Source organism: Microchirus variegatus (genome assembly GCF_963457635.1).
Source record: "Microchirus variegatus genome assembly, chromosome: 6".
Classification (NCBI taxonomy): Eukaryota; Metazoa; Chordata; class Actinopteri; order Pleuronectiformes; family Soleidae; genus Microchirus; species Microchirus variegatus.
In genome coordinates, this window is record NC_139807.1 from 3,823,382 (window position 1) to 3,849,523 (window position 26,142).

Here is a 26,142-nt window from a genome sequence, read left to right on the forward strand (position 1 = left end):
ACTTCTCCTCGTACGCGGCCAGAGAAGAATCCATTCTTACCGATATGAAATACCAGTTTCAGTGTCGACAGTGATTTTTCTGTTGCTTCGCTTCAGAGAAAGTTAAATCCCCACCCGGCGGCGGCGGCAGCAGCAGCAGCAGCAGCAGCAGCAGCAGCGGCCTTTCCGGTGTGACAGTTGTAGAGCGGTCGGTTGCTAACGCCTGTTAGCTAGTTAGCTTGTTAGCCAGCTGATGTTGTTGTTGCCGGACGGGGTCAGTTTCTTCCACGGAGCCCATGAGTCGAAATATCCCGGGTAATGTGTGTCATTCCGTCAGAAGGCCGAAAGTAAGCGGGTGTCCGTGTGCGCCGCTCGGTGTCAGTGAGTTAGCAGGCGGGTCGGACTACATAGTTGGCCATTTAGCTGGGCTGAGCGGCAGCTGAGAGTGGGTACAGTTTGATATGCGGATTCGTCAGCAGCGTCTCTTCCTTCCCGAGTTACTTGGCTTTCGTCGCCCTCGTTTCGTTCAGCGGTGTAAGGGTAGACAACGACACCTGCCGCCTCGGAGTGGTATTTCATGTGGGCAGTGGCGTGCACAGGGGGGGGGGGGCAATGCTATGTCGTGCCATTTTTGTACCATGTGATACACAGCTCTTTACTTCCTTTGTACTGTTATTGAAAACATGAATTATATACACCATTCCAACCACATTTGGTACAATTTTATTATTGACCACATTATTAGGAACACCTGTGCAATTCTCAACAATGTAATTGCCTTCATATCTCTCCTTAAAGACCATATAAATATAACATTCAGTTGTTGGTGACAGTGTCAGACATGAAAATTCAATTCATTTTTTTTTTACTGAGGTAAACAACAAGTGGATTTGATTTGGTTGAAGTAATAGTGCGAGATTTACTTGTTTTCATCCGTCATCTGTAAAATATGTTGTTTTACCCACCGTTTACACTATATATTGGTCTCACAATTTTTACGTCATTGCGTCCTATGATCAATTTGGGTGACTAATAAAAATGAAATTAATTCAAAGAACAATGTAGTGAAATTGATTAACTGTCTAGTACAGGGGTGTCAAACTCATTTTCACTGAGGGCCACATCAGCATAATGGTTACCCTCAAAGGGCCAGAAAACTGTCATACAGAATAAATGTAACTAAATGTAACCAAATATAATCCGTAAAATATTGCTAAATAACTTTCTGTATTTATTACTTATTCAATTTCACTTGTCGCATGATGCATATACATTTATACATTGCGATTTAGTGGCTGGATGCCATCACTTTGCGGGTAACGCAATCGCCATGCATTGTGGGAAATGTAGTTTATGGTCAACGCACGCCTTAAAGCAGCATAGACCTATTTTAACACAGATTTTTAAGACCAATTAATCACTCGTGGGCCACATAAAATGACGTGGCGGGCCACATCTGGCCCCCGGGCCTTGAGTTTGACACATGTGGTCTAGTATGTTAGGTCTTCTTGCATTTGGTAGCACAGAAAACAAGCAGAGATAAGTAAACAGATATCTATGCAATACATCTTAAATGTTATAGCCACTGTCAATTATTGTAGGTTTTAATCATGTGAATGGCGTAAGGGCTGGAGTCTTCATGAGGCCAGATGTCTCCGTTGGGCAGGTCCCGCCTCTGCTCCAGCCCACGATCGACCATCTCCAGCGCCAGCGTGGACGGGCTGAAGATGTCCGTTGTGTGCTGGTGGGACCTTGTGAGACGGCAGAAGGAGGACGTGTCCGAGATCTCGTCGTCGTAGAGGTCCGCCATGAGCTCCTTGCGCTGCTTGTGAGATTCTTTCAGCTCGAAAACCAGGTCTTTGACGTCTTTCATTAGCGTGGAGCGCACGCCAAACAGACAGAGCAGGAAAACCAGACCGGCACAGATGCCAGACACAAAGTACAGAGCCACCTTCTCTGGTAGACCTGAGGGAAAATTAGTTTGACATCATGATGACCAAAAGTACAGAGAGTATCATCACATGGTGGATGTCTGCAACAAGTTTCCAATCAGAGGAACCAACAATCACACTTGCAGTAAGTTTGACATATGGAGTTTGGGATGATTATGTTTGTGTTTAAATAAAAAGGAAACTACAAAACCTACAACTCAAGACAGGTAAATGTTTGCAGAGATGTGTTGATGTAGGGGATTTTGATTTTTGGTTCATCTTATACCTACTACCTTTCATTTGTTCATCCTGCAGATGAAACAACCCTTTTAAAGCTTCCTAAAACAACAATGCACACTGACACTTATACACGTATTATACACAACCATCAAAGGAAGCCTCAAGGCTTAGAGGAGGACGACACTGAGCAGATGAGAGGGTTAGAGGAACTCTAGATTAACTACTAATTTAACATATATTCAAAAACTTTAAAATATGATCGATAAAGCAATAACAAAGTTTGTATCCTGAAGTCTACAAGCGTCAGTGCACATACCCCATATTTTTTCAAAGATCTCCAGAGAGTTGGTTAAGAGCACATTATGAGGCCTGTAGGTGGGGCCAGTGTACCATCCACCTGCAGGTGAGAGGAGTCTGGGCTCAGACACCAGTCTAAAACTCTGCTGCATGCTTTCAAGCCTGCATAATCCAGTCCTGCACTCTTACCGTGCGTGTAGTCCGAAATCAAGAACGGATCCACCGACCCTCGGCCCACATCTTCTAGAAGATACTGAGGAACTAAGGATTAAATGAGATGTTTTTTATATATATATATATATAATGGTGCATAGTCAAATTGGCTCGGTCACGCGCACTAACATCCTGTCACTTACCACAAGTGAAAGAGACCCGCAGGTGTTTCCTGGTGCCGGGGAAACACGGGTCCCCGAAGGTCTGAGTGTCGGCCAGCACTGAACAGTTGGCTCGACCGTGACATCTGCGTGACACTTTCCTCAGAGCCAGAGGTGACAGACACTCTGTCAGAGATTAATCGATAAATGAAAATAAAGTGAATTCACAAAATTCTGAATAGAACAGTTGCAAAATACACATCTTTTATGGTTCAGTGGTTCCCAAACTGGGAGGTGCTTGAGGCCAATGATCCACGCACATGAGGCAACGCTGCAAATAATGGATATGTTTGTCAAAGGAGCAGCAGGTACATTTCTGCCTCCTTAGACTTCCACAGAATAATTAACCTATCAAGGACAATGAAAAATGTGTTCACAAAGAGTCAGTTTCATCTGCCTAAGGCGGCATGGCAGGAAAACGTTTTGGGAACCACTTGTTCTTATAGATAACTAGGTCACATTAGTTATTTATCCGCCATGTCGATACACAAATGACAAATTTGTCCCACTATTTGTCCACCCTGTTTCAGACCCATGTCAGTGTGCGACGCAGGTTCCTGAGGACAGTAGGGGCTGCCGTGCAGAAGGTGTCCAAACGTGGCCGAGTAGATGGCGAGGACGGTCTCGTTTTTACACGCCAGCCTCAGGCGCTCGTTTTCACACACCAGTCTTGTGCGATGGTGTTCTACAAAGACAGTAGACACAAGTTGTTTTTGCACATACGAACCAATAAGTGACACAAAATTAGACCTCTGCATACACAGGGTACCATCTTGAACCAGCAACCCTCTGGTTACCAGCCCCAATTCCCTCCCTCTTGGCCACAGCACATTTTCCTGTTATACTGTAGATAATCCAGCACAGTAGACATCGAGTCTACTTGGATTACTCATGTTGCTGTTTTTGTTGGATTATACGTATGTCATCGCCATGTGGAAACTCCGCGTTTCATTGTCCGCGTGCATCCTAAACCTCAACGAAAACATTACAGAGACTGTTGTTTTTGGACGACCTGAGCAAGTGGACAACTCCTGTGTCCACACTCTTGGCCCTTGAGGCTTCTCTTGCCCGTTTCTCCTGCCAAAAAACCTTGGTGTGTTTTTTGACAGCTGCTTTAAACTGAACAAACAGATAACAGATATGTTTTTTCCTCCTCTACGTCCCTCTTGGCAAAGGTAAAGCCCTACCTCTCTCCAAAAGACTTTGAGTTATTCATGTTTTTTATTATGCTCAGACTTGGCTACTGTAATCTCTGTATGTGAGTCTTCAAGTCGTCCAAACATCAGGCCCTACCTGGTCTGCACTTGTAGGAGACTAGCAGGTACTTGCTGGTGAGTGGACACGGGTCCTGTCCAAAAACTGGACTGAAGACCGGGATGTGACAGGAACGCCGCTCCTGACACTCGGACAGAACTTTCTGCAAAGGCAGGGAAAACATGATGCTGATGCTGTCACTCACAGGAAAGACGAACAACATTGATATTTCACTTCATCACACTTCATATACCTCGATAGCAGCAGGCGAGGTGCACGCCGGGTCCTCCTCCGCTGTCGCGTTAGCGTTCGCAGGGGGACATAGATACTGATTGGGAACACGTCGTCCATAGAAAGCGGACAGCACGGCCACGGACGTCCTGAAGGGACACTCGATGGTGAGCGTGCTTCCCTCGCATGCGTGAGCTGTGTGGTTCTTCAGAATGGATTGAAGGTAGTCTGAAAGAGCACATCATTCAACTTGATTCAATGTCGTGTGTGTGTGTGCGTTTAAGCTCACCAATGTTTACCGTACTAAAACAAGAGAAACTGAGTTATTTACAGGACAACATCCTGTAAGCTTGTCCAGTTCATGGGTTATAGTAAGTCTGCAGACAGTGTTGCATTGATGTCATTGTCTCGTCCTTTTCCTTTTATGTTTTGTGTCCTTATGTTCAACACGCCTTCATTTGCGCCATGATCGGAGCTATAAATACATAATTTTAGACGACCATTATTGTTCACATTGCTTTTTTTTTTAGTCCGTGCAGCTCCTGGTTGTCACTGGGTGGTGTCTCAGTGTCTGGGTGTAGCTGTCCAAGACGTTTTTTGGACTATGACCACATATGCAAACATACACAACAATGAAACAAGAGACAGTGAAATGAAGTCTCCCCTCCCATGTGTGCTTCCTGTGTGTGTGTGTGTGTGTACGTGTCTGTAGGAGGCTGTGAGGACAGATTTTGATTCAAATCTTTGTTGGGACATTGTCCTCACACATTTAAAGTTTTCTTTTTAAGGGTTTAAGACTTGCTTTTAGGGCTAGGTAGGGGTAGAATTTTTCTTTAGGTTAAAGTTAGGCATTTAGTAATGTTTAATTGGGTTAGATTTCTCACACTGTCACAGACACAAAACCAGAGATCGAGCAGTTTTCAAAGCTTGAAATTGTAAAAACCTTTACTCTAAACGTGTAAACTTGAACAAATATATTGTAACAGGACAAACAAACTATAAAAAACATAAATAAAAACTTAAATTTCCAGGCGGATTTTCATGTCAAGGCATGCTATTCCACAAAGTCTCCAAAAGTTAGGGTTAGGGTTAGGGTTGGGGTTAGGGTTTGAGTTTGAGTTTGAGTTTGAGTTTGAGTTTGAGTTTGAGTTAGGGTTAGGGTTAGGGTTAGGGTTAGGATTAGGGTTTGGGTTGGGGTTGGGGTTAGCCTTAGGCCAGTAGTAATTATGGTTAAGGTTAGAGTAAATCTCCAGGAAATGAATGTAAGTCAATGAAATGTTATGGAAACCAGTGTGTGTGTGTGTGTGTGTGTGTGTGTGTGTGTGTGTGTGTGTGTGTGTGTGTGTGTGTGTGTGTGTGTGTGTGTGTGTGTGTGTAGCAGCGTAAACAAAGCAAAGAGGAGACAGTACCAGGCGCTCAGTCACAATGAACTATTATTAGTCCCTGAAAGGCTGCAGCCTCTCATCAGATAGAGATACACTGCACTTCTCACAACAGTGGCGTATAAGTAAGACAAAAGATACCATCGGCCGTGTCTGAAAATGTCATTTCTCACCATAAAGTTATGGCTCATACTGTCCAGAGGTTAAAAAAAAGGCTCTACAACGTATAAATCCAACCCCACTGTGTTTAATTTGTCACCATGGGAGTATCTCGTCCTGCCCTGTGAGGATCTAAGGTCACGATCCAGTGTGTCGCCCTCTTCATTCTGATTCTCAATCTCTCTCTCAGCAAAGAGCTGCACCAGCTGTTTTGCAGAGCAGGATGTGCAGATAAATCAAGGAATGTTGAAATGTCTTCCTCTCCTTTTACACAAAACCTGAAAAGGTAACTGGTCAGCATTTTAATTTTTTTTGATCTGACAAACTCACGCAGCTATCGAGAGAAAGAACGAGGCACTTACGAGCAAAGTCAGGGGCGGCGTGAGTCGTGTGCATCGTCAGAAAAGCCAAGCAGAGAATCCACGGTACTGTCATTGTGCGGTATATCTGCACGACAGGAGCCCGGGGGGGGTTTGTTTTGTTATGTGTGTGAGTTGCTGTTCAATTAACTGCCTGGGAGATGGCGACATGGGTCAATGGTGTCATTGTGTTTACAAGAAACAGCCTCCCTTTTTTTGCAGTAAAAAAAAAAACCTTTTGAGTTCTTGATTTTTTACAATTTCAGGTTGCATCATATCACCTGTGCTTTCCCTGCTGTGAAAACAACAACAACAATACGTCATCGAGCAGTGACTCGCCAGCATGTTTTATAATTATGGTGTTGGAAGGATAACATCTTGGCCTAACCTGTTAGTGTGTGTGTGTGTGTGTGTGGGGGGGGGGTGTGTGTGTGTGTGTGTGTGTGTGTGTGTGTGTGTGTGCATTGGCAAAATCAAGACTCATTGTCATGGAGTCGTCAACAGAGAGTCTTGTTCATGGAGATAAGGCACTCTTTTTCCAGGAGGTCACTTCCAGTGGCTGCATGTGTGTGTGTGTGTGTGTGTGTGTGTGTGTGCGTGTGCGTGTGCGTGTGCGTGTGCGTGTGCGTGCGTGTGCGTGTGTGTGCGTGTGTGTGTGTGTGTGTGTGACCTGTGGAGATATGTGTGTTTTCCTTTCTTTTTTCTCCATAGCAGAGGAAGTGAGACGGCCAGTAATTTTCCAGGATTACTCAGGAAATCGGAGCTCTCTGCTCCGTCTGAATCGGTTGGTTTCAGTTTACTATAAAGGCTGTGGTTAATTCATGCTCTCTTTCTCAGAACTTTGCGATCGCTGAAAGGTTGTAATAGTTCAGGGGTGTGTTTTTTTTGGTTAGTTTCCAGGTGCAAGGTTCAAAAAGGTCATAATAGGTATTGAGTGTCATAAAAACCCAACAAAAAAGCCATTTAAAAGATGTATTAGGACACATGGACAATGAGAAGAATTAAAAAACCCAATAAACCGAATAGAAGACTAAAGGTTTGATTCACGTCAAACTCATGTTCACTGAGGGCCACATCAGCATAATTGCAGATGCAACTGTCATACAGAATAAATGAAATTAAATGTAACCAAATATAATGTAAAATAAAGGTTACTATAAAATAAAATATTGCTAAATAACTTTCTGTATTTATTACTTATTCAATTTCACTCGTCGCATGCCATATACAATGATAAACTGTGATCTAGTGGCAGGATGCCATCCCTTTGCGGGTAACACAATCGCCATGCATTGTGGGAAATGTAGTTTATATAGTCAACGCACGCTTTAGACCTATTTTAACACATATTTTTAAAACCAATGAATCACTCACGGGCCACATAAGATGAACCAACTTAATTAATGACAATGAATGAATGAATGAATGAATGAATGAATGAATTAAAATGCCGTCTCAAATGAAACCTTTCAAAAAGAAATGCACTTCATATGAACCCAAAAGGATTATGTATGGAATTCATTTACAATTTTAAAACTGTTTCATAAATGTTAGTTTTTGTGAAGTACAATAATAGCTGTTGCCATAGCAACAAACAAACACCGACACCACAACACATGTGAAATCATTCACCAGCTCCAGGATATTATCAGTTGATTGCAGTCACGGTGAATCAAAAAAAATGGAATTCTGACCAGCGCCCAGGTCGTTTATGACACCAGCTCAAAGAAACACTCCCTCTGTAACCGTGGAGTGGAGTGAACGCTATAATAATACTTACATCTGCTGATGATTCTAAAGGAGAAGACCATGTTTTTAATAATGTGTGTGAGAGGGAGTCAGGGTGTGACACTCCCACCTTATACTGCTGAAAAAAATTCTATTTACCTCCCATTGGCAATGTCAATACAAGTGACTAATTTCATCGTAAGCGCGTGCTCTGGTTGTTTTTAAGGAGAGGCTGAGACAACACATGGACAAGGAGGTTTGTGGACTTAGGTTAGGGTTTATTGACATTTGAAAGAAAAGAAGTGGATGCTTTCTCTGTTTGAATATTGGCATCATGGATTCACTTCTCTTTTTTTTTTGTCAGTGATACAAATTCCCCAAATTCTCTTGTAAGATAAATGAGGCACAGAGCCAAGTATGCTGTGAAGTGTTTTCTCTTTCTAAATTCCTTCCTTATAAACTGTTGCTTCATATTGCCCAGTGTTTTGGGGAAGTCTGCACCACGCTGTGAGTGTTTTGTAAGAAAATTCCCCTTCCACTGTTTCCTGTAAGTGATCATATTTACAAAGAAAACACTCAAGTCCCTCAAATCTCTGAGCACATGAGAAAACAGTTATCTGTCACTCATACCTTTGTTTTTATAAGCACATTAATAAACATTTCCCATGAAAAATTTGGTTATAATCTGAAAGAACATTTCCATTACAGGTAAACATCTTACTCAGCAACGTACATGATGTAAACTAAGAAGTAAAAGTGTTATTTGCAGAAATTTGACCACTGTATGGTTTCGAACGCAACATCAGTGAAATATTGTGTCGAATTGGTAGCTAATAATGATGAGTTTATTCTATAAAAGGGGTAAAAATCACTTGGTAAAGCTTTGCATGTATTAGAGCAGAAAACGGTATCACTAAATTTCAAGATTCCAATGCTGACTACGCAAATAACAACAATACTAATACTATAGTAACACTGGTGTGTTGTCATTCTTTGAATGAAGGAGGAACGAGCATGGTAGCATTGTTTTCTTCAGAAAAACACAATGCCTCTGCCCCCCCGCCCCCCCCTTTGAGGAGGAAACTGCCTTAAAATATCCCAGACACACCTCCCACATGTTTACATGTGATGATAATGATGCCTTTCAGAAAACCCCAAACACACTTTACAGACGAAAAAAATAAATACAAACAGAGGGAGAGAGAGTCCAGAGAAATATTGACTTAATTTACCTTTAAGACAATGCAACCTTTAACCAATGCCTTCCTAAACATTCCTGTTGTACAATAAAACACTGTACTTCATTAAGGCGCACAGACGTGAGGCTGAAACGAGGTGTTTCGCTGCCACAGTGGCTGCTTTGTATCAGCAACAGCAGACCCTTTTTCATGTGAAAAAAAGGTAAAATTATTTCTTTCACGTGCTGGAATTTTGAGTCCCTAAATGAATCAGGTGACTGTATTAGCAGTTACAGCAATATATGCAAAAGGGGTCTGCTATTTTAAGCACTTTTCTTCATAGAAGTTGATTTATAAGAGCATGAGCACCCCGCCCGCCCATCCCTCCCTCTCTCTCTCTCTCTGTAGGATCCTCCCCTCTCCTTCTGACTTGTGAAGTATGTTCAGAGCGATAGCCTCCAAGGAGTCCTCAGACAAAACACACAACCAGCTGGGAGGTGTCACACTTTTTTACTCTTGACATCCATGAGCACTTGGAACCAGAGCAGGAGCACTAACTGATCAGCTCTGTGGATATTTTCAGGGACACTTTGACTGGATTTGAGTAATATTGATCATTTCTGGACGAGATGGCGCTGCGGCAGAACTCTGACAAAGAGCCAACCATTGAGTTGTTCATTAAGGTCAGTCATTTCTTTCTTCTTCTTTTTTAATGCCACTTAGAAGGGAGAGTCAGCTGTTGACGCTCTCTCATGAGTGCTGTAAACGGGGCAGGAATCATCATCATCATCATCATCATCATGATGAGCATCATCAATCAGAGGTCAACTCTCATTCTGATGGGCGCTGTCTCCAGATAGCACACATGTTTACAGATGGCTGAGGTGTTTGTTTTCCTCCCACCGCTGAAGGTTTTTTTTTTATCAGTGACGTCTGTGTCCACTGAGACACAAGTCCACCTTATCACCGAGCGTCCAGAAGCAGCACAGAGCAGCCTGGAGAGGACACGCCCACTTTTCCTTTTAATGCACACTTCAGATACAGCAGAGGTGCAAAGAGTACTACTCAAAAAGTAATAGTACAGCTCATTTTTGATCACATTTTTACTGAAGTACAAGTAAATATAGTGGTCTAAAAATGCCAAAGTAAAAAAAGTAAATTGTTACTGAGACGGGGTCTTTTTTTTTTTGCTTCCACCAAGCATCAAACATCAAAAACTTGTTCTACACTCTTAGAAATAAGGGTTCCAAAAGTGTTCTTCTACAAGGGCTGAGGTTCTACCTGGAACCATTTGCTTCTGAAAAACCCTTTCCCAAAGAAAGGGTTTTAAAAGGGTTCTTGGTGGAACCTTTATAAAAAGGTTATACCTGGAGCCAAAAAGGGTTCTCCTATGAGGACAAGCTGAAGAACCTTATATGGATCTACTTAGCACTTTTCTGTAGTGTGTAGGGAAATGAAAAAGGAATTCATTTTATTTTAAAGTGATTACACACGCAGTACTTTTCAATTTCAATGTCCTTCTAAATCAGCGATCTGTGGCTCTTCCTATGCAGTGGCTTTTTTATTTGATTTACATTTCATTTCATATAAATGAATTACGTTCCACCTCTGAGATAGACAGTGCATTAAGAAGTGACAGTTTAGCAATGCATTATTTCAATATTTTGTCTTATTTTTGCTTGTTTTATATCAGCACACAAGGCTTCAAGGTCAAAAGAAGCTCAAAAACACGGAGACGAGTGGATTAACTCAGTAAAAGAAACATTCAACACAACATAAATGAAACTTTGGGGGTTTTTTATTCCTTATTAAATGAGGGTTTGATGAGAAGATTCGCTAAATAATATGAATTTTTAGCCATTACTGTTGTGTTATCGCAGCATAATGGCTGGAACGAGTGTGTGTGGACTCAGAAGGCAGGAAATCACTGTTTAGTGCCAAGAATAATTATAATTTTTTTTAACATGTGTGTGGTATCCATTTGATTCTATGAGAATAATTGACTGTGTTGTTATTCTTTGACTGAAGGAGGAACGATCATTGTTTTCTGCTTCAGAAAAACACAGTTTTTCCCCCATTTCGAGGAGGAAACTGCCTTTAAATATCCCCGACACACCTCCCACGTGTTTATAACCGCACAGGAGAGAATCAGAATCAGAACAAGTGGATCTTTAGGACAAATTAAAGAGAATAATGTGACATTTTATCTGCGCTTCTCAGGCCGGACACGACGGCGAGAACGTGGGGAACTGTCCTTTCTGCCAGAGGCTCTTCATGGTGCTGTGGCTGAAGGGAGTGAAGTTTACAGTGACCACTGTTGACATGAGGAAGTAAGCAGCTCTGCGCTCATGGCACAAACACTTCCTGAGCATCTGGACGTGGGGACTTTCACACACACACACATACACACACACACATACACACACACACACACACACACACACACACACACACACACACATTCTTGTACTTGCTGCATACTGAGGACCAGCATTTCCACTTTATAAATCAACACAATTACAAATATCTACTTCATGAATGACATCTACAAAGAACTACTGGTTGCAGTACCATAACATGTCTGCAGGTGGAGCCCCAGAGCAAAAACGGCTGGAAAACTTTTTTTATTTTATTTTATTTTTAATTTTTGGTCCAAAATTTTATAAAACGTCATACTATACTATGTCAACCAAAATTTGAAAAAAAAAAATTGACCCAAAAATGTTCGTCCAAAATTTTACATAAACGTCATACTATACTATGTCGTCCAAAATAAAAAAAATTAAAATTTGACCCAAAATTTTTGGTCCAAAATTACCAAAAATTGAGTATAGCATGTTATAGCAACCTAAGGAAAGTGATTTCAATGAATACAAATTGAGGACCGGCCAAAATGTCCTCACTCCATAAAAATGACCTCACTTTGTTGGTTACAAACCCTCACTCGTCCTCAGTATGCCGCAAGTACAAGAACACACACACACACACACACACACACACACACACACACAGAACTCTTATTAAGAAGCAAACGGGCGAGAAATCGAGAATCTTCCTGAGTAATTCAAACCATTTCTCACTTGTCAATGACTGTGTGTGTGTGAGAAGTTAAAGGGGAGGAGTGTGTGACACATGTACAAAGAGCTCTGTGTCGCTTTAAGACAAACAGCCCTCTTTAATCGGACCTTTATTGTGTGAAGTTCTCAGAGTCATTACCCCTGAGCAAATAACGTTTAGGAAACTTTGAAAGGATGCTGATAATTGAGTGATTCAGAGCACACACACACACACACACACACGCACACAGAGCGGCCCTCTGAAATAGGCAGCCACTCCAATCACTGCTGGGTTTTCATAACTAAACCAACACGTTTAAAATCATTCATCCTAAGTGGAACATATAATATTGACAACACTGATAGTCTATCGTCGTGAAGTCCTCTCCCTCCCTCGTCCCAACCTTTTCTGTGTCCACCTTTCAAGGAAACCGGCAGAGCTCAAGGACCTGGCTCCAGGCACGAACCCTCCTTTCCTCCTCTTCAACGGCACCCTGAAAACAGACTTCATCAAGATCGAGGAGTTCCTTGAGCAAACACTGGCCCCTCCCAGGTAAGCTGCCGCCACAGTCATTATGGCAGTACAAATACTGTAAAAACAGAAGTGTGAATGTGTTGATGGCTGATCCTTCCTCTTGTCTCCTCTGCAGGTATCCTCACCTCAGCCCGCTGAACAAAGAGTCCTTTGACGTGGGCGCTGACATTTTTGCAAAGTTCTCCGCTTTCATCAAGAACAGCCCCAATAATGCCAGTAAGAAAGGTTTCCTATGGTTTATCGAAACACAAGGAAAAGTAACTGAATATAACAACTTAATCATCTCTTCCTATACCTTTACATTGATAAGGCAATGAAAAGCAAACTATTTTTGTATTTTAAAGTGATTATATGTAGTATTTTCCTCCTGAATCACAGGTCTGGAACTTGTGGCCCTTCAACCCTACTACAGTGGCTCCTGAAAAAAAATAATAATATTATTATGTAAAATAATATTGTTTTTATGATTAATATTAATATATGGGCTGCTAAAAATGTGTCACATCCTATGTCTACGTCAAGTGCATGATATAGAGAACCTCCCCAAAAAGTTCACATTTGGAGTCCGGTCCATCTTTGCATCCACACATTACTAACATTCAAGCTTTTTTAAAGCACAAACTACATAACATCTAAATATTTCAAAGTGGGTCACTTTTATAATTACTGTCAAATTTCTACAAATAACATAAACACTCTACAAAGTTCTGTGGTTTATTTCAAGGTATAGGCCCAAACATGCCAGTGTTTTGTTGTAAACATGGTCAAAAAAAAGCACTTCTCTTTTTCTAGTTCTTTTTGCAGGTTTTTTTTAATTCACTTGTCACTTGTCAGTCCGTCTGCACCTCTCCAATATCCTATTAAATTAGTTTTATATTTGTTTTTTATTCTATTTTACAGGCTTGTCTTATAGTTTGTAAATATTAAAGATACAGTATGTAAAATGTTTGATTTATTTGTGAATGTATACATATTTCTCTTACCCTCCAAATGCTAACCCCAGTTGAACATAGATATGCAGAAGTCGACGAAATGTGATTTTAAATCTGCGTCAGTACAAACTTCTTTCTGTGTTTTCTGATCCTCCAGTCCAAGAAAAAAACCTGCTGCGGGAGTTCAAACGTCTCGATAATTACCTGAACTCTCCTCTGCCCGAGGAAATCGACCACAACTCGCGAGAAACCGTCGGCATCTCCAAGCGGAAGTTCCTGGACGGCGACCGCCTCACCTTAGCCGACTGCAACCTGCTGCCCAAACTCCACGTTATCAGGGTGAGACACTGCAGCTGTGGAGAAATGTTGAACTATTCAGGTTCAACTCGTAGGCGTAGATTATTCCAGGTTAGGATTGTGTTGGATCACAGTGTCTCGTCTGCGTCGTATTCAGAGTCGTGTTTCAGACATAACTCCTCTTGCACAAACTGTTCGTGAGAGGAATGTTGCCTTGTCGCTCTGTGTGAAAGGCACCAATGCCAAAAAAAAGGGGCAGTTCCACCTTTTAAGCAGCAGATCTAACAGATCTGGATCATGTCCTGAATTTCAAAAATTCATTAAAATTATTCCTTAAGAGGTTTGCAAATATTTTCAACGGATCCTTGTTCAGGGCGATGCCAACTATTATGATGGTCAATTTCAAGTCATTCCGAGATACTTTTTGTTTTTGTGAAGAAAGTCAGCTCACTGTCAAAGTACATCAGAGCAAATGGATAATTTACTAAATTTCAAAAATTCATTAAAATTATTCCTTAAGAGGTTTGCAAATATTTTCAACAGATCCTTGTTCAGGGCGATGCCGACTATTATGATGGTAAATTTCAAGTCATTCCGAGATACTTTTTGTTTTTGTGAAGAAAGTCAGCTCACTGTCAAAGTGCATCAGGGCAAATGGATCATTTCCTGAATTTCAAAAATTCATAAAAATTATTCCTTAAGAGTTTTGCAAATATTTTTAACGGATCCTTGTTCAGGGCGATGCCGACTATTATGATGGTCAATTTCAAGTCATTCCGAGATACTTTTTGTTTTTGTGAAGAAAGTCAGCTCACTGTCAAAGTGCATCAGAGCAAATGGATAATTTATTGAATTTCAAAAATTCATAAAAATTATTCCTTAAGAGGTTTGCAAATATTTTCAACAGATCCTTGTTCAGGGCGATGCCGACTATTATGATGGTAAATTTCAAGTCATTCCGAGATACTTTTTGTTTTTGTGAAGAAAGTCAGCTCACTGTCAAAGTGCATCAGAGCAAATGGATCATTTCTCGAATTTCAAAAACTCTTTAAAATTATTCCTTAAGAGGTTTGCAAATATTTTCAACAGATTCTTGTTCAGGGCGATGCCGACTATTATGATGGTCAATTTCAAGTTATTCCGAGATACTTTTTGTTTTTGGGAAGAAAGTCAGCTCACTGTCAAAGTGCATCAGAGCAAATGGATAATTTCCTGAATTTCAAAAATTCATTAAAATTATTCCTTAAGAGGTTTGCAAATATTTTCAACAGATCCTTGTTCAGGGCGATGCCGACTATTATGATGGTCAATTTCAAGTCATTCCGAGATACTTTTTGTTTTTGTGAAGAAAGTCAGCTCACTGTCAAAGTACATCAGAGCAAATGGATAATTTACTAAATTTCAAAAATTCATTAAAATTATTCCTTAAGAGGTTTGCAAATATTTTCAACAGATCCTTGTTCAGGGCGATGCCGACTATTATGATGGTAAATTTCAAGTCATTCCGAGATACTTTTTATTTTTGTGAAGAAAGTCAGCTCACTGTCAAAGTGCATCAGAGCAAATGGATCATTTCTCGAATTTCAAAAACTCTTTAAAATTATTCCTTAAGAGGTTTGCAAATATTTTCAACAGATTCTTGTTCAGGGCGATGCCGACTATTATGATGGTCAATTTCAAGTTATTCCGAGATACTTTTTGTTTTTGGGAAGAAAGTCAGCTCACTGTCAAAGTGCATCAGAGCAAATGGATAATTTCCTGAATTTCAAAAATTCATTAAAATTATTCCTTAAGAGGTTTGCAAATATTTTCAACAGATCCTTGTTCAGGGCGATGCCGACTATTATGATGGTAAATTTCAAGTCATTCCGAGATACTTTTTATTTTTGTGAAGAAAGTCAGCTCACTGTCAAAGTGCATCAGAGCAAATGGATCATTTCTCGAATTTCAAAAACTCTTTAAAATTATTCCTTAAGAGGTTTGCAAATATTTTCAACAGATTCTTGTTCAGGGCGATGCCGACTATTATGATGGTAAATTTCAAGTCCTTCCGAGATACTTTTTATTTTTGTGAAGAAAGTCAGCTCACTGTCAAAGTGCATCAGGGCAAATGGATCATTTCCTGAATTTCAAAAATTCATAAAAATTATTCCTTAAGAGTTTTGCAAATATTTTTAACGGATCCTTGTTCAGGGCGATGCCGACTATTATGATGGTCAATTTCAAGTCATTCCGAGATACTTTTTATTTTTGTGAAGAAAGTCAGCTCACTGTCAAAGTGCATCAGAGCAAATGGATAATTTATTGAATTTCAAAAATTCATAAAAATTATTCCTTAAGAGGTTTGCAAATATTTTCAACAGATCCTTGTTCAGGGCGATGCCGACTATTATGATGGTAAATTTCAAGTCATTCCGAGATACTTTTTGTTTTTGAGAAGAAAGTCAGCTCACTGTCAAAGTGCATCAGAGCAAATGGATCATTTCTCGAATTTCAAAAACTCTTTAAAATTATTCCTTAAGAGGTTTGCAAATATTTTCAACAGATTCTTGTTCAGGGCGATGCCGACTATTATGATGGTAAATTTCAAGTCCTTCCGAGATACTTTTTATTTTTGTGAAGAAAGTCAGCTCACTGTCAAAGTGCATCGGGGCAAATGGATCATTTCCTGAATTTCAAAAATTCATAAAAATTATTCCTTAAGAGTTTTGCAAATATTTTTAACGGATCCTTGTTCAGGGCGATGCCGACTATTATGATGGTCAATTTCAAGTCATTCCGAGATACTTTTTATTTTTGTGAAGAAAGTCAGCTCACTGTCAAAGTGCATCAGAGCAAATGGATAATTTATTGAATTTCAAAAATTCATTAAAATTATTCCTTAAGAGGTTTGCAAATATTTTCAACAGATCCTTGTTCAGGGCGATGCCGACTATTATGATGGTAAATTTCAAGTCATTCCGAGATACTTTTTGTTTTTGAGAAGAAAGTCAGCTCACTGTCAAAGTGCATCAGGACAAATGGATCATATCCTGAATTTCAAAAATTCATAAAAAATTAATGTACATTACACATTATATGTGTATTATGTATTTCATTGTGTAATTTCAAACAAATTATGTACGTTTTAAACAGGAAATTCAAGGTGTTTTTTCACGGTCAAAGCACAACGACACTTTGAATTAATAATCCACGTACTTCTATTCCTCAATCATGAAGCCTAATCATAAATTATTCCTTCCCTTTTATTTCCAGGTTGCCGCTAAGAAGTACTGTGACTTTGAAATACCTCGCCAGTTCACCGGCGTGTGGCGATACCTTGAAAACGCGTCCGACAGAGACGAGTTCAAACAGACGTGTCCAGCTGACGTGGAAATCGAGAAAGCTTACTTCGCTGTGGCCAACAAAAGGAAATAATGAACCTTTATAATATCCTCTGTAATTCATGTCCTGGTTTCCACCAAGCCCACACAAGTGTAACCATTCACGATGATCTGTAGAGGGCGCTATAACCTCAAAACCATAGCAACGAATTAGACACTATTTGCTGAAATGTTTTATGTTATTGTTTGTTTGTATACCCAATCGCTCACTGGTGTTTTTATGCCACACTGAAAAAGGCCAAATGTGCAATTGTAATTTAGCTGATTTTCTTTTTGTTCATAGTGTAAATATAAATATTTTTCCTTTTTTTTTTTTTAATGATCAAAAAAAAAACTCATTAAAATATATCACACATGTTTCACAAATACAGTTTGATATGATTAAATCACATTAATAATGATAATAATAAACTGATTTGTTATAACCTTGTGTGTCAGTGTGTTCACAAAAAGGGTCACATGTTTTATTTTCAAGTTTATTTTCAGCCACAACAACAACAAAACACTTTTACAACTTCAAAAAATATACTTTTGTTGATCCAGGGTTCAGACGATGATGGGAAACAAAACTGCTGATGTTGGTGTTAACGGTGATGAGGGTGAATGAGTGTTTTTGTGTGCAGGCCTCGTCACAAACACTGCTGTGATTCTAGTTGGTCACACAGTATTTCCAGAAACAAGCTGCAGGAAAACGACAGGGAGAAGAGTCAGGAACACTTAATATAAATATTTACACGTTTATTAGACCACAGCTGCCATAAATACAAAAAAAACCAGCATTGTAATAATCAAAAATCATTCATTTATGTTTCTATAATGGTTAAAACACCAGTATATAGAAGCTCTTTATATATTTTATATTATATTTTAATGATAAAATATAATTATTATGGTTCATTGTGTGTTTTACAGTAAAGTAAAGCAAATTAATTGATTAAAATGTCAAATTATACATTATATAACATCACTTTTAGTGGTCCATTTTTTTCTCAAATGTGATTTTAATGACTATAATATATATAATAGTCATTATAGGTACATATATATATATATGTATATATATGTATATATATATACATATATATATATGTATATTATAGTCATTATAATCACATATATAATGACTATAATATATATATATCATATATATATATATGATATATATTATAAAATAACAGTGAATTCAGTTTGTTTTTTGCCAAATAATCAGAATTAGAATCAGAATAAACTAAATAACAAAACTAAATAACAATAATATTCTTTTGTTTTTGAAAGATTTTTATAAATATTTTATACTTTTCTGATTTTTATGACAAGTGCTCTAATAAGCCATGTATATATTGATCACATTCTTTATCCATATAGTAACTTGTGTATATATTGAAGGAGTTAAACGTTCCCTCTTCTGCTGCTGATAATTATTTATCTTTTTCCATAAAGTTCGTCTTTATTCCAATCAAAAATGAATCCTACATCACGTGTATGATGCTGTTAGATATCATGGCAATGAATTCTCACATATATATATATATTTTTTTTTTAAATTTGTATGAATATTCAGTCACACTGTAAATCACAGCATTAAAAGATGGCACTCACCTCTTTTGTTAGCTCTCGGCAGGTTCTGATCCGATCTGACGAAAACCTGAGAGCGGAGTTTGTCGGCCGCTGCCATCTTCAGAACCGCTTCTTTGAGGTCCTCCACCTAAAATATAGAATTATTGTTATTATTATTATTTTACAACACTTTTTATACACAGAGGCAGATTCACACAAAGGTTAAGAAAAATGACAATCAAGAAGCAACTGTTGAAAAGAGTCTAAAGGAAGTTTAAGATTTAAAATTAAAAACGGGGATAATGGGATTATATGATTGAAATCTTGGTCTAGATTGTCACATAATCCCAATATTATTTTAGTTTGTTGATTTTAGAACTGATTGCTGATTTTTCTTAAATCCCAGTCTGGTTCTTGCATGTAACCTCAAATCCTGAGACTTACAGCTCAAAAACTGATATAATACACTTTTATATAGTATAGTATACTATATATAGTATAGTGTACTAGTATAGTACTTTTATATATATATATATTTCACTCATGCTTCATTCATTATGAAGAAACGTTTTTCAGTGATTTTCACAAGAAACTCACTTTTATAAAGTGTGTGCAGAGTTTTTATCCTCTTTTCTGTGACAGAGCCTTACCATGTTTGCAAACTTGTCTTGTTGTGCCGAGTCCTTCATTTCTGTGCGTAAAGAAATAATAAAAGTTAAAACCCATTTGTCTAAAATATGGGTATCCTTTCTTTTCTTTTCTTTTTTTTTTTGTTTAATATACCTTTGTGCCAAGCGTCTCTGCCTCCATTGTGCTGCATCAGCAGAGGATACAGGTTATTCACCTCTCTCTGCTCCTCCTCAGCAGCAGCAGCAGCAGCAGTGTTGGGTCGGTCCTCGACTTCTGACACTAATTTCTGAATAAAATCTGTTTGAGATTGAAGGAAAAAATCAGTTAGTTTAGAACAAAATCTTAAAATACGTCTTGGAGGAAAGAAAAGAGTTGATGAAAGAAGATTTGTTGACTGAAATCACACCTAAAACCATGTATTCTTGAAGGAAATGTTGACTACTGACACAAAATGCATGAAATCTCATTTTTTGAGAATAACAATACAATAAATATTATACAGTATGTGGTAAAATGATAAAATCAAGTGAAATAAGTCTCACCTGCATGTGGCTCCAGGTTGGTGTCAGGATACAGAGGAAGAGCGTGCGTCCGTCTCGCAGAACAAATCACGGCGACGAGGTAAAGCAAAGCCAGAGGAAGCATCGTGCTCTTGTGGTCAGCTGGTCAGAGTCGGTCTACATTTCTGCCAGACTCAGAATTTGACTTATATACCTCAGGGGGGGTCATCCATCACAATCTGATCAATACATTATCATCACAGCCATTCTCTCTCTTAATGGCGTGGACACGATGGATCAGGCGTCACGGACGCAATTTAAGAGAGGCTGTCAATGGAGACCGGGGGCCTATCTGTGCTTGTACAGCGAGGGCCTAACAAATGTTTACTCTGCAGCACAGTAATCAGCAGCTGTCCGGCTCAGCTCTGATGGTTTATGTCCTGACAGACCTGTTTCTGCGACATCACCGAGCTGCTGGAAATACCAAAGCGTGAAGTTTCTGCGTCAGTTTTTCAGGATGATTCACGTCGTCTGACACGTTTACACGAGACCGTAGACGTCATAGGTCGTGTTGTTAAAGGTGCAAAGGCTGTCTTTTTTTGTTGTTATGATGCTATTGTTCTGAAACCTGACAACGAGCCCTGTCAAGCAAAACTATCAGACCTGTCTGAGGGAGCTATGACTTGACTGTGTTCATGACGACAGAATATGGATGACTCTAACTTTCTTTTTTTGTTATCATGCTATTATTCTGAAATCTGAAAGCGAGCTCTGTCAAGCAACACTATCAGACCTGACTGAGGGAGCTATGACTTGACTGTGTTCAAGATGTCAGAACATGGATGACGCTAACTTTCTTTTTTGTTATGATGCTGTTATTCTGAAATCTGAAAGCGAGCTCTGTCAAGCAAAACTATCAGACCTGACTGAGGGAGCTATGACTTGACTGTGTTCATGACGTCAGAACATGGATGACTCTAACTTTCTTTTTTTGTTATGATGCTGTTATTCTGAAATCTGAAAGCGAGCTCTGTCAAGCAAAACTATCAGACATAGCCTGACAGAGCTATGACTTGACTGTGTTCATGATGTACATGGATGACACTAACTTTCGTTTTTGTTATTATGCTATTATTCTGAAATCTGAAAGTGTAATAAAATATGTGCTAATTATTATTATTCTTATTATTATAGTAAATTACTAAATAATAACTGACATTATGTGCCTGTTTTTATTTCAGAAAACATTTTAAAGATATAAAAGTTGAACCTTCCTTTGCTTTAGTTGACCTCTACCTTTATGGCTGGTGCTACTAGTTGTCTATGGTGTGTTTTTCCATTCCATTTGTTTCGACACCAAATTCTGTCATAAATAAAAGATAAATGTCAGTGTGAAGGAGTTTTAAAGTTGTGTGCCTGTTGTTTGGTGAAGCTTCATAGGCCGCAGGGCTTTTAATCAAACTGAAAGGTCAGTAATGCTCCTCAGATGAGAGTCTGCGGTGTTGGGGTGATTTATACGTCTGTCTCCAGACTCTCCACACCTAGAAGAAACAGCAACACTTGATGCATGTGGCAGCTGAGGAGGGGGGGGGGCATGTCCAAACTGTGACTTTATGGGTATCAGCCCAAAGATTCACCTCCCTACCTACAACAGTGTCATTTGGAAATGGGCAATGACAAAACTATAAACAAACTGTCACAATTACAATCCCATGCATGATTTACGTAGGCATGTGAGGGGGTTCACTTCATCCAAAAAATGTAGTGTTTACTAATTTCCATTGATAAATGCGTTATTCAAACGTCAGACTGCGGATCCGAGAGACAGGTCTCAATCCCACAACAACAAACGAAGTTGGGATTGAAAAAAAAATGATAATAAAATTGACATCAAAGTCACTTCCTTCAAAGACAATAAAAGCACCTACTCTGCTATTTACTGTGTTTCTGTCTAGTTTTAGTCTAGAGTAAAAGATCTGGAACAATCAAGTAGTGTATATTATACATACACACGTGACGTAGATATATATTCTACACAGTTTGATACAAACATGGAAATATATGTTGCTTTCTTCTCTCTTTTTTCTCGGAAAAAAACCTCATGTTTTTGCCGTAAGACGCATGCGTGTTGTCTGGCGCATGCGCAGAATCAGTCGTCCTTCCGGGTACAGACGGGCCACTGACAGTGGAGCAGAGTGGGGCCACAGACGCGGAGGTGGAGGAGCGACGTGTGTCACGGAAGATTCGGAATCTGCCCAGGTACAGCAAAACTCTCCGTTTATTCTGTGTTTGTGTCGCGTCGCCGTTCAAGAGACATAACAGTTAAGCCGCGAAGTGTCGAGTCAAGCTAACTGTTAGCCACTGCTACAACAATTTAATCCTTCGTTGGTGTGTTTAAAAAAAAAAAAAAAAAAAAAAAAGGTGTCCCAATGTCAGTGTCCGCTGTGTCGCAATTAAAAGTCAGAAAAAACGTCGTAAAATACCGGAGACACTGGGAAATGATATGTCATCGAAACTGTGACAGCACACAGTAAGTACTCAGGTGTGTTTTCAGTCCTTTTAGGTTAAAATATCGGCGACTGCTACTGCGTAGGAATACAGGTGGAAGGAGGAAGAATTCTGACTTGACTGGCTTTTTTATTTTTAAAATGTTGTTTCCAGAATATTCCATATATGAGGCCCTAATCCACTTCTGTGCTAATGTGCCAGGGCCAATCTAAGCTATTGATTTTCTTCACATTGTTATTGTGGTTAATAGTGGATTAAAAAAGGATTAAATAGTGGATTAAACTTCCTCCTTATGTTTGGAGGTTGTATATTCTTTTCTTTTTTTAACCTTTATTTATCCAGGAATTATCCATTGAGATTAATAGAGCTGCAACTAACGATTATTTTTCGTAATCGATTCATCTGTCAATTATTTTCTTGATTAATCAATGAATCGTTTGGTTCATAAAATGATGATGTTCTCGAAAGACTTGTTTTCTTCACAAACCAAAATGATTCAGTTTAGAATTATTTCTTTGTTATGTGGAGCAAAGAAACCAAGAAAATATTCTCATTTAAGAAGCTAAAACAAACAGCAATCTTGTTTTGTTTTTTTATGAAAAAAGCTTCAAACCGATTATCGAATATCAAAATAGTTGGCGATTAAGTTAGTAATCGATTAATAATCGATTAATCGTTTCATCTCTAGAGATTAATAATCTCTTTTCCAAGAATGTCCAAGTCTGTTGTGCGTTTGTTTAAAGTTATTATGTCTGATCATCTGACAGAACTTGGAAGAACAAGGCATTATGTTTGCTTGTTTGTTGTGTATTTGTGTGAAACTTTTTTTAAACACAATTATTTCAGCTATTTTGTTCAATCAATTAATCATCTTACGTATTTCTTCTTCCTCTGCAGTGTCCGCTTCAAACATGTTGTCTGAAGGGAGCTCATTTGTGAAGGGGATGCTCTTGGGAGGACTCTTCTGCCTGGTGCTGTCGCTCCTGACCAGTTTCATCCCCGGCACAGATCACAAGATGGAGGACGAGCACCATCATCATCATCACGTCAAAGCCCCAAGCAGAGAAGAGTTGAGAGCTCTATCAGACACTGAGAAGCAGCAGTTGAGCAAACAAATTGAGGTTTACTGCGTCATCATGGTCCAGCCCAAGGTCATCATTTACTGGGCAGCAGCTCTGGACACCTGGAGTAAACACTGTGACAAATCTGTGTTTTACACCTCGGAGAACTCCAAGGCACTTGATGCAATAGACCTGAATGAAAAAGATGACTGGACAAGGTTATGTAAAGCTCTGAAGCATGCCTATGAAAATGCGGGGGACCTGCGCTGGTTCTTTGTGGCCCAGCCCACCACATTTGCCATTATCGAGAACCTAAAATACTTGCTGCTCACAAAGGATCCCAACGAACCCTTCTATCTGGGCAAGCTTATGAAGTCAGGCGAGCTTGAGTATGTGGCCTATGATGCTGGAGTTGTTTTAAGCTATGAAGCTTTGAAAAGGCTGGTGCATGTGTTTGAGGACAAGGACAAATGTCCAGTGAGCGTGGGAGCCCTGTGGAGAATGACTGAAGACAAGCAGCTGGCCATGTGTCTCAAATATACTGGCGTGTTTGCAGAGAATGGAGAAGACATACACGGGAAGGGCGTGTTCAGCAGCCAGAGCGTCTACACCATGATACAGGACAGCATAAGTAACAACCCCACCAACGTGTTGGGGGGCTGTTGCTCTGACATGGCAGTCACGTTCAATGGGATGAGCCCAAATCAGATGCAGGTCATGATGTTTGGCGTCTACAGACTCCGTCCGTTTGGGCACGATTTTCATGATGTCATAGCATTTAACCCTCCGGAAGGATCAGACAATGACTAGAGACTCAGTCCTTGAAACTGGAATGCGGCATTTTAACGTTTTTTTGCATCTGTGATGGCAAAAGCTACGTTTCGGGAGATGGTTTTTCTTAAGCTGTTGGTAAAACTTGATCATATATATGTATATTTGTACTTTTTTGCACTCGGCACCATAAGCCCCATTCCTTTTGAGGTGTGGGTAAATGAAGGCAGTTGCTTAGTCCTTTTTGAATGAAGATTGAACTGGGAAATTGATCAAACTTGGAACGTGTGTTGCGATTATGTGTGAAGTTTTCGTGTTTTAGTGCTGGGCGGTATGCCGGTTGTCAGTATTTATTTAATTTTTATGATATTAATTTGTCGTCTACCGCAAGACTCCCGTATGGCATAGCAAAACACAGTTTCAAGGGGGACCCGTTTCATCGCTACACCACACTGAAGAAGTAAGCATGTATTAGAGAACTAATAATGTGTGCAGCTACGAACACACACACACTTATTCATGCTCATGTGTTATAAAGTTTCTGAAAAATACTGTGGTATAACTTTTTGGTCATCGCGCCCAGCACTACTGTGATTATAATATTGTTTTCTATCTTAAATGATTGTCTTTTGTCATCTTGTCATTGGCTGTGTTGGTTATTAAATGGTTTTGAAATTATTTATCCCTTCCATGTGTCTGGCTTTTTGTAATTAAGTAGTCGATCTAAGATTTTTAAAAGGTTGTATTGAAACACCAACAGTTGTTATTATATTTACCTGCCACTTTGTGGGTTAGGGTCATTCTTCATTTTTTATTCATAGTATTCCTTTTATTGCCATGTGTTTGGCTGATTAAATATGTGCGCGTACAAGCAGTTGAACAGGTGTACCTAACAAATGAAGTGGCCACTGAATGCGTATAATTTTCTTTCTTCTGGTTTTATATTCAACGTTATCAATGTAGTGCAATGCAATTATATGAAGTTAAAAGGGAATAAAAGCATGACTTGATTGCTGAGCCATATAATAAAATAAATATAATAAAAACCAGTGACTTCATTAATCCAGCTCTTGCTACAGTAACGTATACATGGTCATGCGTCATATTTGGTTTATACAGTTGTGTTTTGTCGCCAAAAGTCGGTGTCGATTGGTGAGTCTCTAAGGCCTGATTCTCCTTCATAAACGCTTAATGGGTTAGCAAACATGTTCACCTGAAGTCACCAAAATCTGGACCCTGGAAAAAAGATGCCTCATGTCTAAAGAATTAGATTTGTGTGAAAGTTATTTTAGTCTTTTATTCTTCTTTATTGTGTATACGGTGGATGCACTGGTCATGCAAACACGTGTTATTGTTGCATTGCTGTTCCTTGGATTCAAATTGGCTCCTCAAATCACATATAGCTGTATACATATGAAAATACTAAGGTTAGGGGTGAGGATATTTCCATGAGAGTCCTCACTACGAATGCTGCGCAAACGTGTGTTTAGTACAATGTGAGCACACATGGTAATTCAAACTTTCTATAGATGTTCAATGTTATCGCGATGAGGATTCATAGGGGATTATTTCAGAATGGTCTAATGTTCTAAGCAGACATTCTTGGACACACTCGGTCGAAGTCCGGGTAGATACAGCAAAGCAGTCCCCGTGTATGATTAGTTATGGTGTTTGTACTTCCTGTAGCACTGGTTCTACTGGTTTTTTCAAAACAATTGATACCCAGAGGGTTTATCTGGTAAATCACATACATTGTTGTTCTCACTGTGACTTGTGTCATGATGAAATATGTGGTAATAC

At 39.3% G+C, this 26,142-nt stretch overlaps 3 protein-coding genes across 3 annotated transcripts; 2 read left to right on the plus strand and 1 right to left on the minus strand.

The window, feature by feature from the left end:
• Positions 1-1,315: 1,315 nt before the first annotated feature.
• LOC310928757 (protein eva-1 homolog C) lies at positions 1,316-6,282 on the minus strand (the record flags this gene model as incomplete). The annotated part of the gene is made up of 8 exons (XM_083891398.1): positions 1,316-1,944; positions 2,467-2,547; positions 2,637-2,708; positions 2,804-2,947; positions 3,354-3,506; positions 4,115-4,238; positions 4,329-4,534; positions 6,210-6,282. The coding sequence occupies 8 exons, from the start codon at positions 6,280-6,282 to the stop codon at positions 1,568-1,570; spliced, it is 1,230 nt and encodes a 409-aa protein (XP_083747524.1). The 3' UTR covers positions 1,316-1,567.
• Positions 6,283-9,600: 3,318 nt separating this feature from the next.
• Positions 9,601-17,676, plus strand: clic2 (chloride intracellular channel 2). The gene is made up of 6 exons (XM_083891757.1): positions 9,601-9,795; positions 11,333-11,442; positions 12,596-12,721; positions 12,819-12,919; positions 13,793-13,974; positions 17,188-17,676. The coding sequence occupies exons 1-6, from the start codon at positions 9,742-9,744 to the stop codon at positions 17,347-17,349; spliced, it is 735 nt and encodes a 244-aa protein (XP_083747883.1). The 5' UTR covers positions 9,601-9,741; the 3' UTR covers positions 17,350-17,676.
• A 4,548-nt stretch (positions 17,677-22,224) lies between these two features.
• Positions 22,225-24,872, plus strand: c1galt1c1 (C1GALT1-specific chaperone 1). Its single transcript, XM_083891588.1, has 2 exons — positions 22,225-22,261; positions 23,408-24,872. The coding sequence occupies exon 2, from the start codon at positions 23,422-23,424 to the stop codon at positions 24,379-24,381; it is 960 nt and encodes a 319-aa protein (XP_083747714.1). The 5' UTR covers positions 22,225-22,261; positions 23,408-23,421; the 3' UTR covers positions 24,382-24,872.
• Positions 24,873-26,142: the final 1,270 nt, after the last annotated feature.

Excerpts from the sequence above, each read along its gene's own strand:
- clic2 (XM_083891757.1), top strand. The coding sequence starts at position 9,742 with ATGGCGCTGCGGCAGAACTCTGACAAAGAGCCAACCATTGAGTTGTTC. Across the intron at positions 11,443-12,595 it reads ACCACTGTTGACATGAGGAA|GAAACCGGCAGAGCTCAAGG; the intron begins GTAAGCAGCTCT and ends CCACCTTTCAAG. Across the intron at positions 12,722-12,818 it reads CAAACACTGGCCCCTCCCAG|GTATCCTCACCTCAGCCCGC; the intron begins GTAAGCTGCCGC and ends TCTCCTCTGCAG.
- c1galt1c1 (XM_083891588.1), top strand. The coding sequence starts at position 23,422 with ATGTTGTCTGAAGGGAGCTCATTTGTGAAGGGGATGCTCTTGGGAGGA.